This window comes from Piliocolobus tephrosceles, chromosome 16, assembly GCF_002776525.5.
Source record: "Piliocolobus tephrosceles isolate RC106 chromosome 16, ASM277652v3, whole genome shotgun sequence".
NCBI lineage: Eukaryota > Metazoa > Chordata > Mammalia > Primates > Cercopithecidae > Piliocolobus > Piliocolobus tephrosceles.
In genome coordinates this window covers 48,569,138-48,586,526 of record NC_045449.1, presented here as the reverse complement: position 1 = coordinate 48,586,526, position 17,389 = coordinate 48,569,138, and the positions used below count along the sequence as shown (strand labels likewise).

The following is a 17,389-nucleotide window of genomic DNA, read 5'->3' as shown; positions in this document are numbered from 1 at the left end:
CAAAAAACAAAAAAAAAAAAACAGGCAGGTGCTTATCATTCCAGCTACTCAGGAGCCTGAGGCGTGAAAATCGCTGGAGCCCAGGAGGTGGAGGTTTGCAGTGAGCTGAGATCACGCCACTGCACTCCAGCCTGGGTCACAGAGCAAGGCTCGATCTCCAAAAAAACCGTCTATGTTTGTGGGAGTCATATCTCCCCAAACCCCAATGAAGAGAGACCGGAGCCCAGACCTGCAGCCAGGGGGTCCTTCCTGTCCTCCCAGCAGAAGAGGGTAGAGGGGCTTACGTCTAAGATTTCTTTGTTGGCTTTGGGGGATGTGTTTTCCCTCAACACTTTGATGGCCACTGGAATTTTCACATTCTCCCCATCAGGGATCCAGATGCCCTGGGCAGAAAGAAGAGGATATGAGTGAGAAGAGCGTGGGCTGGATCCTACCTGCCTTCCAGGAGATCATTACTTGTGCTCCAAACATCCTTCCCCCACCCTGGGGCTTGGTCCGTTCCCTTCTTCTCCGGTAACTGCCCTCCCCCAAATACTGCCTCCGGCTCTTGCCCCTCCCATCGGAACTGCCGACCACACCCCTCCAGGCACCGCCCCCACCCTCTGGGGCCGCCCACCCCAGGACCTGGCGCTGACCTTGTAGACTGTACCAAAAGCTCCAGATCCAAGCACCTTCACCTTCCTCAGCTCCGTCTCTTTCAGGATCCGCATCTGCGCCTGGTTGGGCATCGCTCCACTCGGTGTCAGTGGCTCCACCAGCTGGGGTGAGGGGGTGGTGGGTCAGTGCTGGGAGCCAGTGCAGACCCCACGCGGGCTGGCAGGCCTTCACCCCGCCTCACCTCCGTTTCCTGCAGTAGCCTCCGCATCGTGTACTTCCGGATCTTCTGCTGCCGTCGCTTGATGAGGATTCCAAAGACCACCCCCAAGACCACGACCAGCAGAATGCCCACCACAGCAGAGATGATGGATGTCAGAGGGCTGGGGGCGGAGCCAGGGTCAGGGATTGAGGGCTAATTTGGGGTGGGAGGGACAAAGGGGGCCCACGGGGGACATGAAGAAGGTGTTTGGCATTCGGAAAGGGAAGTCGGAAGGGTGACCCACAGGCTTGGACCCTCTCCTACTCTAAACCTGCCTTGGCTCCCCACTGCCTCCACAATAAAGTCCAAACTCCTTGTAGGCAATCAGAGCCCTCTCTGCATCTCCAGATTCTCTATACTCTTGGCCTTGGCTCTGCCTTAGGGCTCCAATGCTTTATGGTGTAAAAATCACTAAGGACGCTGGGTGCGGTGGCTCACGCCTGGAATCCCAGCACTTTGGGAGGCTGAGGCGGGTGGATCACAAGGTCAGGAGTTCGAGACCGGCCTGGCCAACATAGTGAAATCCCGTCTCTACTAAAAATATACACACACAAAAATTAGCTGGGCGTGGTGTGAGTGCCTGTAATCCCAGCTGCTTGGGAGAATGAGGCAGGAGAATCACTTGAACCCAGGAGACGGAGGTTGCAGTGAGCCGAGATTGCGCCACTGCACTACAGCCTGGGCAACAGTAAGAGACTCCATCTCAAAAAAAAAAAAAAAATCACTAAGGAGACTGTTAATACACATATCCCTCAACACCATGGGGCCACATCCTGATAAACCAATTGTGAGGTGAAACTGAAAATGCATTTAGGACACCTAGCCTGGCTCACACGTGCTCAGAACATTTACACTGCCAGCAGCTTACAGTTGGGCAGAATCATCTGACACAAAGCCTATTTTATAATAAACTGTTAAATAGTTTGTGTTATTTATTTATTTATTTAGTTTTGAGACAGGGCCTTCCTGTGTTGCCCGGGCTGAGTGCAGTGGTGAAATCATGGCCCACTGCAGCCTTGACCTCCGGGCTCAAGCAATCCTTCCACCTCAGCTGCCCAAGTAGTTGGGACTACAGACACACGCCACCACATTCGGCTAGTTTTTTAATTTTTTTGTAGAAATGGGGTCTCACTGTGTTGCCCCGGCTGGTCTCGAGCTTCTGACCTCAAAGGATCCTCCCACCTTGGCCTCCCAAAGTGCTGGGATTACAGGTGTGAGCTACTGTGCCTGGCTATGTAATTTATTGAATACTGAAAGTAGGGCTGGGCACAGTGGCTTGAGGTTGAGGTGGGCGGATCACCTGAGGTCGAGAGTTCGAGACCAGTCTAACATGGAGAAACCCCATCTCTACTAAAAATACAAAATTAGCCAGGCATGGTGGTGCATGCCTGTAATCCCAGCTACTCTGGAGGCTGAGGAGGAAAAATCACTTGAACCTGGGAGGTGGAGGTTGCAGTGAGCCAAGATTGTGCCATTGCACTCCAGCCTGGGCAACAACAGTGAAACGTCTCAAAAGAAAAAAAAAAAAAAGTGAAAAACAGAATGGCTGTATGGATATTCAAGGTACGGTTTTTACTGAATGTATATTATTGCTTTCCCACCATTGCAAAGTCAAAAAATCCTAAGTAATATCATTGCAAATCAGGGACCATCTGTATGCATACAATTTTGGCGCCCCAGCCCCAGAGATTCTGACTGCTGCATGGGTACAGGAATGTACACCCGATGATTTTGATGTTCTAGCCAAAATTTCCACCCACAGGTCATGATTTTCCACACCTCCCAGTGTTTGCATAGGCTGTCCCTTCAGCTTGGACCACCATTTCTCCACAGGGTCATCTTTTAAGACTTGGCTTAGCCAGGCGTGGCTCACGCCTGTAATCCCAGCACTTTGAGAGACCAAGGCAGGTGGATCACCTGAGGTCAGCAGTTCAAGACCAGCCTGGCCAACATGGCAAAACCCTGTCTCTACTAAAAATACAAAAATTAGGCGGGCATGATGGCACATGCCTGTAATCCCAGCTACTACAGGGGCTTAGACAGGAGGATTGCTTGAACCTGGGAGGTAGAGGTTGCAGTGAGCCAAGATCATGCCATTGCACTGGGGCCTGGGCAACAGAGCAAGACTCCATCTAAAAAAAAAAGAGAGACTCAGCTCATTGCCAGGAGTGGTGGCTCATGCCTGTAATCCCAACACTTTGGGAGGCCAAAACAGGAGGATCACTTAAGCCCAAGAGTTTGAGACCAGCTTGGGCAACGTCGTGAGATCCTGTCTATACAAAAAAAATTTTTTAATTAGCCAGGTGTGGTGGCACGCTCCCATAGTCCCAGCTGCCGTAGCAGGGTCATTTGAGCCCAGGAGGCCAAGGCTGCAGTGCCCCTGTGATTGCACCACCACATTCAAGACTGGACAACAGAGCAAGACCCTGTCTCAATCACTCAATAAAAAGATAGCATATCTGGCTGGGCACAGTGGCTAACATCTGTAATCCCAGCACTTTGGCAGGCCGAGGTAGGTGGATCTCGAGGTCAAGAGATTGAGACAATCCTGGCCAACAAGGTGAAACCCCGTCTCTACTAAAAATACAACAATTAGCTGGGTGTGGTGGCGCGTGCCTGTAATCCCTGCTACTCAGGAGCCTCAGGCCAGGAGGCAGAGGTTGCAGTGAAATGAGATGGCACCACCGTACTCCAGCCTGCCAACAGAGTGAGACTCCGTCACAAAAAAAAAAAAAAAAAAAAAAAAAGAGAAAGATAGTGCATCCTGGGATAGATGGAGCTCCTGCATGTTGATCCAATATTCTTGTCATCCTGTCCTCTCCGCACCCCCTTGCTTAGCACAGGGTCTGGCACATACCAAGCCTATAACACATACTCATTTCACGGACAGATGATTGCCTGAGACAAAGACTCCAGTCTGTTTTTCTACCCAAAGTCCTTCCCAAAGGTCCCCACTGCCCAGACAGTCAAGTCCCACCCTGTGGCTTGGGTCCAGGGCCTCTGGCCTCCAGGTCAGACCCCACCCTGACTCTAATGACCCCCTTACTCCTGTGCTTACTCAATAGCCCCTGACACCAGAACTTTGAAGACATCCTGGATTTCCTGATGCCTCCCCCTCCAGTGTCACCTGGCACCCCAATGCTTTCCACCTAAATGCAAGTGCAATTCTGCTCCTCTCTCAAAGCCTGGCTCAAATACCACCTCCTCCTTGAAGCCTCCCGCCATCTCCAGTTAAGAGTTCATCGCTCCTTCAGCGGTGCGGCTGCACTCTTCTCTGCCTCCCTTGACTTCCAAGGAATTGAACTTTGCCCGTGTCCCTCACAGGGCATCAAGTTACTCCAGGGTGGGGAGGGACTGGGTTTTCTAGCCATCTTTCCCTGCAGTCCCCTCCCCTCAGTTTCGGAGCAGGTCCTCTGTCACTTGTTGAAGTGGAAAATGACAGGAGGTTCCACAGTGGAAGAGTGAGTGGGAAGGGACATATGTCAGGGGGTCCCCTCCCTACAGCAGTGACCACCCAGCATCCAGTGGGGGAATGAAGGGCAACGAGGGGTACATCCTGGGGTCCAAGCCAACCTGGCTCTCTGCTCGGCGGGGCAGCCCTTGTCATCCAGGTCCACACAGCTGCAGGAGAAAGAGTCTCATCAACAATTCTGGGAACCACCCTCTTGGAAACTGCCGTTCCAGTCTCACAACAAACCCAGGAGGGGTGTGGCTGGGTCATTATCTCCATTTGACAAAGGTAGAAACTGGGCTCAAGGCCATCAGTGCTCCTTCTACCACCCCACAAGGAGACTCCTTCTCCAGCCAAGGAACCCACATGCCCCCTCCCCTGCAGCACCTTGTGGTGGGTAGGAAGCAGGGAGGGGCACCCAGAAAAGCAAGTCCGGGAGCTCAACTATTCCCTCCATAGAAGAATCCTAGGGTAAACTGATACGACTTCTCCAGAGAACGGTTTGGCAACACCTATGAAATATTATCTATGATGCAGCAGATCCTCCTCTGAATATAGACCGTACATATTGCTTGCAAATGCTTTTTTCACTTAACAGAATCTTGCAATTTTTTTCCATGTTCTAATACCGTGATCTGGATCTAGGATCCATATGGATCTGGACCCATATTCTCTCTTTTTTTTTTTTTCTTTTTTTTTCTCAAGACGGAGTTTCGCTCTGTTGCCCAGGTTGGAGTGCACTGGTGCAGTCTTGGCTCACCGCAACCTCCGCCGCCCAGGTTCAAGCAATTCTTCTGTCTCAACCTCTCAAATAGCTGGGATTACAGACACCCACCACCATGCCCGGCTAATTTTTGTATTTTTAGTAGAGATGGGGTTTTGCCATGTTGGCCAGGCTGGTCTTGAACTCCTGACCTCAGGTGATCTGCCTGCCTCGGCCTCCCAAAGTGCTGGGATTATAGGCGTGAGCCACTGCACCCAGCCCGGACCCATATTCTTTTAATTTTCCTCATTTAATTGTCTTTAAATTGAAACGCATGAATACATCCTTGTGATAAACATTGCCAGCACTACATACCCTAAAAATGCCAATGTGTGGACACTAGGGGGCATACAGAAGAAGGCTCACTTGTGTATGGAGCTCAATTGCAATAAACTGCGAAAACAGGGAAACAAGCTCAATATCCCTCAAAAACAAAGTGAAATTACATCCATGTTACAGGTTGAGTAATTAAAAAAAAAATAAAGATGGTAGATCTATCTGTACTCATAAGAAAGGATACCTCAAGTCGGAGGGAAAGTAAAGTGCAGAACAGTATGAAGAGAATGATCCTATTTACATTACAAAATGTACACGCACATAAATCTGATGACAAGTGGAACTATATGAAATTGCTGTTTCTTGACCTTTTTTTTTTTTTTTTTTTTTGAGACAAGAGTCTTGTTCTGTCGCCCAGGCTGGAGTGCAGTGGCACAATCTAGGCTCATTGCAGCCTCCACCTCACGGGTTTTCTCCTACCTCAGCCTCCCAAGTAGCTGGGATTTCAGGTGTGCATCACCACACCCGGCTAATTTTTGTATTTTTAGTAGAGACAGGGTGTCGCTATGCTGGCCAGATTGATCTCGAATTCCTGATCTCAAGTGATCCGCCTGCCTCAGCCTCCCAAAGTGCTGGGATTACAGGTGTGAGTCACCGCGCACCCAGGTTCTTGACCATTTTTGGTTTACACAAACAGCAATCTTATTTGACTCAACCTAATATAAATGTAGTATGTCTATATAAGTGTGCAGAAAAGAGCCCAGAAGGATGAACACACAAGTCAATGCAGTGGTTCTCCCAGCCGACAGGAGAGACTGGGTGAACAGGGAGTTGAGTGAAAGGGCACGTTGGTTTTGTAACACTTATATTTTTATGTTACTGAAAATGTTTATCACAAGGATGTATTCATGTGTTTCATGTGTAAAGACAATTAAATAAGAAAAATTAAAAGAATAAAGGTAGATCGCCATGTTAGAACATAGAAAAACATTTCAAGGTCCTGGAAAGTGAGAAAAAGCAATTTGCAAACAATATCTATGATCTATGATTTTATTTGGTAAAAAGAAATATATGACTGGGCATGGTGGCTCACCCCTGTAATCCCAACACTTTGGGAGGCCGAGGCTGGCAGATCACCTGAGGTCAGGGGTTCAAGACCAGACTGGCCAACATGGTGAAACCCCATCTACTGAAAATACAAAAATTAGCTAGGCAAGGCAGCATGTTCCTGTAATCCCAGCTACTCAGGAGGCCAAGGCAGGAGAATTGCTTGAACCTAGGAAGGAGGTGGAGGCTGCAGTGAGCCAAGATTGCACCACTGCACTCCAGCCTGGGTGACAGAGTGAGAGTCCGTCTAAAAAATATATGTGTGTGTGTGTGTGTGTGTGTGTGTGTGTGTTAGAATGTGCACAGACAAAAATAACTGGAGAATAATATTAACATATGTTAACTTATATATACATATTAGAATGTGCACAGACAAAAATAACTACAGGAAAAATATTTCAAATTATTAACAGTGGGGATAGAACTGCTAGGGCATTAATTTATATTTCATGTTTTAATTTTACCATTTTAACAATGTGTTACTTTTATTTTTTTTTTTTTTTTTGAGATGGAGTCTCGTTCTGTCGCCTAGGCTGGAGTGCAGTGGCGCAGTCACAGCTCCCTACAAGCTCCACCTCCTGAGTTCACGCCATTCTCCTGCCTCAGCCTGCTGAGTAGCTGGGATTACAGGCGCCCACCACCTCGCCCGGCCAATTTTTTATATTATTTAGTAGAGACGGGGTTTCACAGTGTTGGCCAGGCTGGTCTCAAACTCCTGACCTCAGGTCATCTGTCCGCCTCGGCCTCCCAAAGTGCTGGGATTACAGGCGTGAGCCACCGCGCCCGGCCCCAACAATGTGTTATTTTTGCCATCAGAAACAAGATATGATAAAGGGAGAGTTGGTCCCCTTTTATAGTAAGAGCCCCAGAGAGATCCCTGAAAGGAAAGTCCTCCTTTCTGCAGAAAAGACCCTCGGACTCACGAGTGGGTGCAGTTGATGGGGCAAGGCTGGCACGTGCCCTCCTCATCTGGAAACTTCCAGATGGGCATGTAGGAGAGGTCAGGTTTCACACCGCTGGGGCAGCGGGCCACGCAGAAGGGAGGGTCCTTATAGTGGGCACAGGCCACACACTGGTCAGCCTCCTGGGAGGGACAGAAAAGGTTTGTGGGGGGCTGGCACTGACACCCCCAGGGCAGTAGGATCAGGCTCTTAGTTGGGTCCCCTTTGTGCTTCCCAAGGCCACCCAGCAGCAATTTTCACCATGCTCCTGCAACAAACGCCCCTGCTCTTCACCTAGTCTCTGTGGACCCTCCCTCGGGGCCCTCCTCCAAGCTTGATCCTGGGCAGGGACTTGAGCCAGAGAATGGGAGGCACCCAGAGAAGAAAACGCATTACCTAAGGTGTAACAGCGAGTAACAACAGTCACTGCTGCATAGAAAGCCTTTCCTGGGCTTCACTGTGCCAAGCCCTGTTTAATTTCATTCTCGCCACACCCCAGCAAGGTAGGTACTATTACAATACCCATTTTAGGAATAAAACACCAAGGTTGGAAGCAGGACCTGGGTCTGAATCCAGGTAGTCTGACGCCTGAGCCCGCAGGGCTAACCACCCTAGCACAGCCACAGCCACAGCCACAAACGCAGACCCCCTTAGAACCATTTCATAGTCTGAAGGGCCCCAGGGTCCCCCGGGCCCCCTTTCCTGCCACTCTGCTGCTGTTCGGGTCTGAGTGGGAGCCCTCTCCAGGGATATTTTACCAGACAGCACACCCTGCCGCGTCTCGCCATCCTGCCAAGTCCCTGGCAATCCCCCTCGCTGCCCTCCTCCACCCAGCTCTGAGCCCGCCAGCAGCTCACCGGTCCAAAACAGGTCACTGAGCCATTCTGGGGCTGACACTCAGGGTGGCATGGCAAACAGTGTCTGGCATTCACATACTCCCTGGGGAGCCTGAGAGAAAGGACAGTGGTGAGGGGGTCTGAGAGGAGCCCCATGCACCCCTCCAGCCACCCCTCTCCTCCGCCCCTCATACCCCTGCAGTACTCGGCATTCCTCCACGCACTCCTGGCCCCGAAGAAACTGGCTGCAGTTGACACACTGGGTGGGCCCTGGACCCCAGCAGTGCCCTCGGGCGCACAGCTGGTGGCAGGCCAGGCCCTCGCCCACTGCAGTGAGAAGGAAGGGACCGCAGGGGACTTTTAGGGGAGGCCCCAGGTCCAAGTGAACCAGGGAACTGGCTGTGGGCATGGCTCTGGGCTGGAGGGGTGGGGACAGGTGGGGCCTATGTAGGGAGAGGAAGAGTTCTGAGATTTCAGAAACAGAGGGGGAGGGAAGGATGCCCAGGCAGGTAGGACCCAGCTAGAGAAGCCATGCCAAGAGGCCAAGCCAGCCAGAGCTGCGCTGAGACAAGAAGGGTGCACAGGGACAGGTAGTCTGCACAAGTCCAAGAACGCTGGTGCCAGGACCCCGTGGGCACTCCTGTGTGCTGGCAGATGGGGAGCACACACACTGGGCTCCCTGTCTTACCACACTCATCCTCTGGCCGGTTGGCAGTGTGGAGCAGGGCTTGGTGCGGGTTCCGGAAGAGCTGGTCCCAGGGCACCGTGTGCACGAAGCAGAGGCGGGTGTTATGGTGGATGAGGGCCAGTCCACTGCCCAGTTCCCTCAGCGAGCGCAGCCCCAGCCAGCTGATGCCCAGCCCTTGCAGGGTCAGTGAGTAGGCGCCACTATGGGAGAAAGGTGGGCACCTTACCATGGACCCCTTCCCGGACAGCAAAGGCTACCCTCATCTTCCTCCACCCCCAGCACACTCTGCAGACTTCATGGAAACCTTCATGGAAAGGTTACTGCTATGTCCCAGGGGAACAGGAATACTCCCTCAGGCCCAAAGCTTCCCACAGGGACTCCTCCCTGGGACTCCTCTCCATCAGGCCACCTCTTTCCCAGTACTCACTTGTGCAGAATTCGTCCCCGGATTACTTGCAGGTTCTGGAGGACGCTAAGGTCAGGCAGGCTGTCTGGCCATGCTGAGATGTATAGGTAACCTGCAGGCAGAGGGTGAGATTAGGGGAGTGGGGACAGGACAAGGACTCCCAGCCCCGGCAGAGCAGGATGCAGAGACAGAGCCCACCTGTGATCTCTTCCAGAGTCTCAAACACTCGGAGCTGCTCCGGCTGGAGCGGGGCGGTGTTAGAGGCTGGGTCGCTGGAGGGATCAGGAAAGGAGTCAGCAGGGCCAGGAACAGGGTGGACATCACTCCCAACACTGGCCGTGCCAGCCACTCCCCACCGTGAATGCCTTCACTCAAACCCTTTGCCCATTGAGCCCAGCTGTTCCCATCCTGGGCTTCAAAGCCCAGGCCTTAGTTTGGCAACATCTATCAAAACAATATTTATATCCTTTGATCTAGAAATCTTATTTCTGCCCTGGCACAGTGGCTCACACCTATAATCCCAGCACTTTGGGAGGCAGAGGCAGGCAGATCACAGGTCAAGAGATGGAGACTATCCTGGCCAACATGGTGAAACCCCATCTCTACTATAAATACAAAAATTAGCTGGGTGTGTTGCCACGCGCCCATAGTCCCAGTTACTCGAGAGGCTGAGACAGGAGAATCGCTTGAACCTGGGAGGCAGAGGTTGCAATGAGACGAGATCACACCACTGCACACCAGCCTGGAGATGGAGCAAGACTCCGTCTCAAAAAAAAAAAAAAAAAGAAATCTTATTTCTAGGAATGTGGCCTAGGGAGACACTGGCCCAGAGCCACATACAAGGTGGAACTGTTTGTAAGAATGAAAATGGAACATGATCTAAATGTCTATTAGTAAATAGGGGAGGCCGGGCGCGGTGGCTTAAGCCTGTAATCCTGGCACTTTGGGAGGCCAAGACGGGCGGATCACAAGGTGGGGAGATCGAGACCATCCTGGCTAACATGGTGAAACCCCGTCTCTACTAAAAAATACAAAAAACTAGCCGGGCGCGGTGGCAGGCGCCTGTAGTCCCAGCTACTCAGGAGGCTGAGGCACGAGAATGGCATAAACCCGGGAGGTGGAGCTTGCAGTGAGCTGAGATCCGGCCACTGCACTCCAGCCTGGGCGACAGAGCGAGACTCCGTCTCAAAAAAAAAAAGTAAATAGGGGAGCTGTTAAATAAAACCCTGAGCCACCCAGCCACATAATAAAAACCAACATTTAGGAGCACTTAGTATCTGCCAGGCACTGTTCTAAGAGCTTTACAAATACTAACTCATTCAAACTTTATAATCATCTGGCCAGGCGTGGTGGTATAACCATCTTACGAGGTTGGGACTGTTTTTGCCCCACTTTACAGATGAAGAAACTGAGGCACAGCACAAGAGTCACATGCCTAGTAAGTGGTAGAGCCGGGTTTCAAACCCAGGCAGTCTGGCTCCCAAGTCTGGGTTCTTAGCTGCCTCTCCTTGCTGCCGTCTGCTCTGCAGCTGTTGAAAGAATGAGGCGGTTTGGCAGGAACTGTCATGACCGGCTCTCAAAGCAAGGTTCAGACAATGCTCCTCATATGCTCCCATTTACAGAAACAAACCTCCCCACCAAAACGATGAAAACCACACTTCACTGTGTGTGTGTTTACAGAAGCATAAACAGTCTAGGTGAACACATGCACTGCTAACCATGGTCACCTCTGGAAAGGAGAGAAGGGGAGTGGAGGTAAAGGAAGTGTGAAAGATAATTTTTTTTTTTTGAGACAGGATCTTTCTGTCACCCAGGCTGGAGAATGGTGGCATGATCTCAACCCACTGCAGCCTCCACCTCCCAGGCTCAGGTGATTCTCCCACCTCAGTCTCCCTGGTAGCTGAGACTACAGGTGCGTACCACCATGCCTGGCAAATTTTTTGTGTTTTCTGTAGAGATGGGATCTTACTATGTTGCCCACGCTGGTCTTGAACTCCTGGACTCAGGCAATCTTCCTGCTTCAGGCTCCCAAAGTGCTGGGATTACAGGTGTGCACCACCGCGCCTGACCCTTTTCTTTCTTTTTTTGAGACAGGGTCTCACTCTGTCGCCCAGACTGGAGTGCAGTGGCAAAATTATCTCAGCTCACTGCAACCTCCACCTCCCGAGTTCATGCGATTTTTCTGCCTCAGCCTCCCAAGTAGCTGGGACTACAGGCACATGCCACCAAGCCTGGCTAATTTTTTGTATTTTTAGTAGAGATGGGGTTTCACCATGTTGGCCAGGCTGGTCTTGAACTTCTGACCTCAGGTGATCTGCCTGCCTCAGCCTCCCAAAGTGCTGGGATTACAGGCATGAGCCACCATGCCTGGCCCCAATTCATTTTTTATTGAAGTATAACTTATATACAATAAAATGCGCCAGGCGTGGTGGCTCATGCCTGTAATCCCAGCAGTTTGGGAGGCTGAGGCGGGCAGATCACGAGGTCAAGAGATTGAGACCATCCTGACCAATGTGATGAAACCCCGTCTTTACTAAAAATACAAACATTATCTGGGCATGGTGGCACACACCAGTAGCACCAGCTACTCGGGAGGCTGAGGCAGGAGAATCGCTTGAACCCAGGAGGCGGAGGTTGCAGTGAGTCGAGATTGCACGACTGCACTCCAGCCTGCCGACAGAGCAAGACTACATCTCAAAAAATAAAATTAAATTAAATAAAAATAAAAATAAATAAAATGCAGACTCCTAGCATACAGTTTGATGAGTTTTGACAAATGGATTCACTCATGTATCCAATACCCCAGTCAATATACAGAACATTTCTATTACCCCAGAAATGTCCTTGTGTCCCTCCCTTTTGAGGCCCCCCACCCTAGGGCAACCACCATTCTGATCTCTCCCACCACAGAGTGGTGGTGTCTGTTCAGAGCCTCACATAAAGGGAATCAGACAGTATGGAAGCTTGTCTCTGGCTTCTTTGCTCAATGTAATGTTTCTGAGATTCATTCATGTTGTATCAGTAGTTCGTTTCCTTTAGTTGCTAAGTAGAACTTCACCAAATGGACATACTGACACTTGTTTATTCCTTCACTGAGTGATGCACATTTGAGTTATTTCCAATTTGGGGATATTTTGAATAAAGGTGCTATGAACTCAAAGGGAATTTTACTTTATCTAGATGGTCTGACATCCATACAAGTCCTTGTTCACGGATAGCATGTCATTTACAAAAATAACCACTCCCACTCCAAAGATCCTGCTCTCTCTGGTCTCCCATCTGCTTTCTTTGCATTCTTGCCCCCCCATCAACTTCTGTCTCCTGCCATCCCCGAGAGATGCTGCCACATCTGGATCCTCAGGACTCTGTCTGCCCTGACACTGTCTCAGGCCATTGTGCCCACTCTTACCCATCAAAGCTCTCCGGCAGAAATGCCAAGCTCCCAAAGATCTTCTTGCAGCCAGCAAACTCCTGGATATTGGCACTGGTGACCGCCCTCACCTCTCGCAAGTGCTCCATGCCCAGACCATAGCACACTGAGGGGGTGGGGTGAGTGGGGAAGGGGCTGTCTCAGCCTTCACACCAGGACAGGTTAACAGCTACATGGGCATCAGGGTCCAGGCCCCTCCCCACACTGACAAAGGACATAGGGAGGCTTGTAGGGCTGAGGAGGGCCAGGGGTAGACAGTAGAAGGCAAGGACTGGGTCTCAAGAGGGTCTGAGGAAGGATAGGATAGGGAGGGCTGGGCCAGGGTTCATGCACAGAGGGACAGGAACTGCAGCTGGCCTTGGGGGCAGTGAGTGGGTACCTCGGGCGCAGGGCTTGCTGCACTTCTCACACCGCTGTGTTCCGTCCTCCGCTGTCACCTCTTGGTTGTGCAGGGGGCAGACAAGGGTGCAGGATCCCACGTCCGTAGAAAGGTAGTTGTCTAAGGAGAGCAGGAACATGTAGCCACATTCCCTGGCCCTTCGTGCACCACCATGAACAGCGTCACCGTGCCCAGGCACAAGAAGAACAATATCAACCAATACTTAAATGCCCTACCATGTGTCAGCACCTGACATCCACTTACTCCTCACAAGAACTGGATGGGATCAGCACTGTGAGATTCCCATTTTGCAAAAAGGGAGACCAAAGCAGAGAGTTCTGTAAAATATTCAAGGTCATTGTGCTACTGAGTGGAGGAGCGAGGATTTGAACCCAAATGGTCTGGCTCTACATTTTGTCCTCTCCCTAACACAGCCAGGATCTGAAGGTCCACTCCTGTTCCTGTGAAAGGAGAAGAGAGGCTCCCCAGGTCGGAGCCCAGTCCATAAATGCCCATCAGTAAATAGGTGATCTGTTAAATAAAACTGATCTAGGACAGGCACAATGGCTCACACCTGTAACCCCAGCACTCTGGGAGACCAAGGCGGGCGGATCACTTGAGGTCAGGAGTTTGAGACCAACTTGGCCAACATGGTGAAACTCCGTTTCTACAAAAAATACAAAAAGTACCCAGCCATCGTAGTGCATGCCTGTAGTCCCAGTTACTCAAGAGTCTGAGGCACAAGAATCGCTTGAATGCGGAAGGCAGAGGTTGCAGTGAGCCAAGATTGCACCACTGCACTCCAGCTTAGGCAACAGAGTGAGATTCTGCCAAAAACAAAAAAGTCCGGAGGCGGTGGCTCATGCCTGTAATCCCAGCACTTTGGAGGCCGAGGCAGGTGGATCGCCTGAAGTCAGGAGTTCGAGACCACCCTGGCCAATGTGGTGAAACCCTGTCTCTACTAAAAATACAAAAATTAGCTAGGCATGGTGGTGGGCACCTGTAATCCCAGCTACTCAGGAGGCTGAGACACAAGAATAGCATGAACCTGGGAGGCGGAGGTTGTAGTGAGCCGAGATTGCGCCACTATGATAGAGCTAAACTCAGTCTCAAAAACAAGACAAAACAAAAGGTAAAACTGATCTAGCCAGACTATAGAACCAAAGCTAACATTTAGGAGCACTTAGTACATACCAGACACTGTTCTATGAGCTTTACAAATATAACTCTTTCAAATATTATAACCACCTTATGAAGTTGGGACTATTCTTTTCCCCATTTTACTGATGAGGAAACTGAGGCACAGAAAGAGGGTCAGGTGCCTACTAACTGATAGAGCTGGGTTTCAAACCCCGGCAGGCTGGCTCCCACGTCTGGGCTCTTAGCTGCCTCTCCTCACTGCCACCTGCTCCACAGCTGTTGAAAGAACGAGGCAGTTCGGCAGGAACTGTCATGACTGGTTCTCAAAGCAAGGTGCAGACAGTGCTCCCCATATGCTCCCGTTTACAGAAACAAACCTCCCCACCAAAACGATGAAAACTGTGTTTCTCCCTGGCACTCACAGGGACAGGCAGTCACACAGCTGGCGCCGAATGTATACCGGCCCTCAGGGTTGGGCATGGACTCAAAGGTGTCTGTGTTGTAGGTGACCAGGGCTGGGCAGTGCAGCTCACAGATGCCACTGTGGTTGAAGTGGAGGCAGGCCTGGGGGGACAGGTGGCTGGTTGTCACTGTTCTGTTTTGCCCTGCTGTGCCAGGGGCAATAGGGCAGTACCAGGCAGGGTGCCCACCCCTTGCATCCTAGGGGATAGGGCACATTGGGCACACAGCAGAGGCACATACCAGGCAGTCAGAGTGCTTGGGGCCCGTGCAGCCGGCAGCACACTGCTCATGGCAGCAGTCAGTGGGCAGTGGCCCCTTGCAGCGGGCACAGCCACCGGCACAGACAGTGCGCGTCACTGTTGGGCAAAGGGCAGGATGAGGGAGGGCTGAGTGGCACCCTGAGCACCAGACCCTCATCAGCATCACCTTCTAGGGAGACTACCTGCCCCAGGGAAGACATCCCAAGCCTGTTATCCCACCCCTCCCATGTCACCTGTATGACACCTGCATTCCACCTGGCCCCGGCCCTGGCCCTCCCCTTCCCTGACTCCAGGCCTCCCTGAGACTCACGGCTCTGACAATCCTCAGAACTCTCTCCCCAGCAGCGGGAGCCCTTACACACCGGAGAACAGGGGTGGCCTGAGGACAGAACCAGAGAGACGCAGTGAGAGAGATGTCTAACAGTGAGAGGACGGGTTAATAACGGAGAGAGACACAAACAGCAGCAGAGGCCACGAGGCCAACTGCACAGTGAGGGAGGGACTCAGGCAGGCTGAGAGGCCCCCAAACCAGAGGCACAACCTAGAAGCAGAGGAAGACAGGCAGAGAACCCCAGAGATGAAGAGGCACAGCGAGATGGCAGGAGGGACAGAGAGGAAAGAAATGGGTGTAGGCGGCTGGGGCAGTGGCGGGCAGGCACTGGATTGTAAGTCGGGAGTTTGGGGCTGGGGTCAGGCTGTCTGAGAGAAGAGGCAGCAGGGAGGGGCATGGCTTACAGGCCCGAGAGCGGTTGGTGTCGATCAGCGTGAGCGCCAGCTGGTTGTTCTTATGGAAGATGTCCTTCCATAAAATCGTGTCCTGGTAGCAGAGCTGGGGGTTCCGCTGGATCAAGACCCCTCCTTTCAAGATCTCTGTGGGGTGAGCAATGATCAGGGGACCCTTTCCCCTTCTGTCACCTTCTGCTTCCCTTGGGGCCCTCCTGCCTTCTAAAAGAGGAGCAGGCCTTTTAAACAACCCCAGATTCCCCAGGGAGGAGAGAAAGATACCGTCACCGTCTCTGAGCCCCACCACCGCCACCCCCGCAACATGAACACAGCGAGAGCCAGGCAGGAGTGAGTTGCCCATGCTAGGTCCAGACGCTCACGTGGACCGCAGCTTTCTCCTTCCCTCTCACCTCTACTCCGGACATGTTGCTTGGTGGTTAAGAGACCGTGGAGTCTGAAACCCAGCCCCATCACTCACATCTCTGCAAGCCTCAGTTTTCTCATATGTAGAATGAGAATAACACTGATTCTTTCCTGACAGGACTGCAGTGTGACTGAAATGGGCCATGCGGGCAAAGCACCTGGCACCCAGACTCTGGGGCAGAGTCAGCTCCAGGGCCAGCAAATAGTTACATAGGCTGTTCACTGTACACTTCACTCAACCAAGTGGGGGCAAAAACCCAGCCTGCATTCTCATGATTGAATTCTGTGCGCTGATGCAAGCTGCAGCTTCCTAGGAAGAAGGGGAATGTTTTTCCAGTCTACTCAGGGTGTCTTCCCAGGCTCTGCCTGCGTCTGCCCAGAAGGGACACCATTTCTAATGCACACAAAGCCTCCCCATGGTTAGCAGTGGCCCTGGTCAGCTCTGAATAACCAAGAGAAGGTTTCAATGACGGTGAAGGCCACCTGTGAGGCTTCGAAGCTGCAGCTCCCGCAGGCCTCCTGGGGAGGCCCCTGTGACAGGGCTGGTATTGTTCAGCGGGTCTCCATTGTCTAACACGGCCAGGGCATAGTTGTCCTCAAAGAGCTGGGTGCCTCGCACAATCCGCAGCCTCTGCAGTGGGACCTGCCTCACTTGATTGTGAGCGATGAGCACGTAGCCCTGCACCTCCTGGATATCCTGGAAGGGGGAAGCAGGGTGGGGCTGAAACAGGGACACTGCCACCCCCCAGAGCCTCCCTGAGGTTCCCCAGTACTTGGAGATCTTGGGCAAGGCCCCTAGCCACTGAGCAGTCCTGTTCCCTCTTATATAAAATGATAAAATGGAGATAAAGATCATGCCCCACCTTGCCTCACCAGATTCTTACACGATCAAGAAAGACAATGGTGGGGGGCACTTTGTAAACTCTGAACAGGTACCCCGCCCTCTCTGCACCTCAGTTTCTTCATCAGTGAAAGCAAAGGCCTGGATGGGATGGCATCTGCAGTTTTTTTTTTTTTTTTTTTTGAGATGGAGTTTCGCTCTTGTTGCCCAGGCTGGAGTGCAGTGGCATGATCTCGGCTCACCGCAACCTCTGCCTCCCAGATTCAAGCGATTCTCCTGCCTCAGCCTTCCCAAGCAGCTGGAATTACAGGCATGTGCCACCACTCCCAGTTAATTTTGTATTTTTATTAGAAATGGGGTTTCTCCATGTTGGTCAGGCTGGTCCTCGAACTCCTGACCTCAGGTGA

The 17,389-nt window shown here is 51.7% G+C and overlaps 2 protein-coding genes across 2 annotated transcripts in view; one reads left to right on the top strand and one right to left on the bottom strand.

Moving 5' to 3' along the window:
* The window catches only part of MIEN1 (migration and invasion enhancer 1), a 7,080-nt gene extending 6,235 nt beyond the window's left edge, over positions 1 to 845 (top strand). Inside the window, exon 4 of the mRNA XM_023204256.2 lies at positions 371 to 845. Within this exon, the coding sequence (XP_023060024.1) occupies positions 371 to 517 (147 nt within the window). The 3' untranslated portion in view covers positions 518 to 845. The remainder of the gene's footprint in view (positions 1 to 370) is intronic.
* ERBB2 (erb-b2 receptor tyrosine kinase 2) overlaps positions 1 to 17,389 on the bottom strand; it is a 29,290-nt gene that overhangs the window by 4,120 nt on the left and 7,781 nt on the right. The window contains exons 3-19 of the mRNA XM_023204252.1: positions 16,625 to 16,838; positions 15,731 to 15,865; positions 15,306 to 15,374; positions 14,976 to 15,091; positions 14,696 to 14,837; positions 13,134 to 13,253; positions 12,734 to 12,860; positions 9,523 to 9,596; positions 9,346 to 9,436; positions 8,919 to 9,118; positions 8,425 to 8,557; positions 8,252 to 8,342; positions 7,377 to 7,537; positions 4,430 to 4,477; positions 839 to 977; positions 636 to 758; positions 285 to 383 (exon numbers count right to left, since the gene is read on the bottom strand). Coding sequence (XP_023060020.1) covers positions 285 to 383; positions 636 to 758; positions 839 to 977; positions 4,430 to 4,477; positions 7,377 to 7,537; positions 8,252 to 8,342; positions 8,425 to 8,557; positions 8,919 to 9,118; positions 9,346 to 9,436; positions 9,523 to 9,596; positions 12,734 to 12,860; positions 13,134 to 13,253; positions 14,696 to 14,837; positions 14,976 to 15,091; positions 15,306 to 15,374; positions 15,731 to 15,865; positions 16,625 to 16,838 — 2,082 coding nt within the window. The remainder of the gene's footprint in view (positions 1 to 284; positions 384 to 635; positions 759 to 838; positions 978 to 4,429; positions 4,478 to 7,376; positions 7,538 to 8,251; positions 8,343 to 8,424; positions 8,558 to 8,918; positions 9,119 to 9,345; positions 9,437 to 9,522; positions 9,597 to 12,733; positions 12,861 to 13,133; positions 13,254 to 14,695; positions 14,838 to 14,975; positions 15,092 to 15,305; positions 15,375 to 15,730; positions 15,866 to 16,624; positions 16,839 to 17,389) is intronic.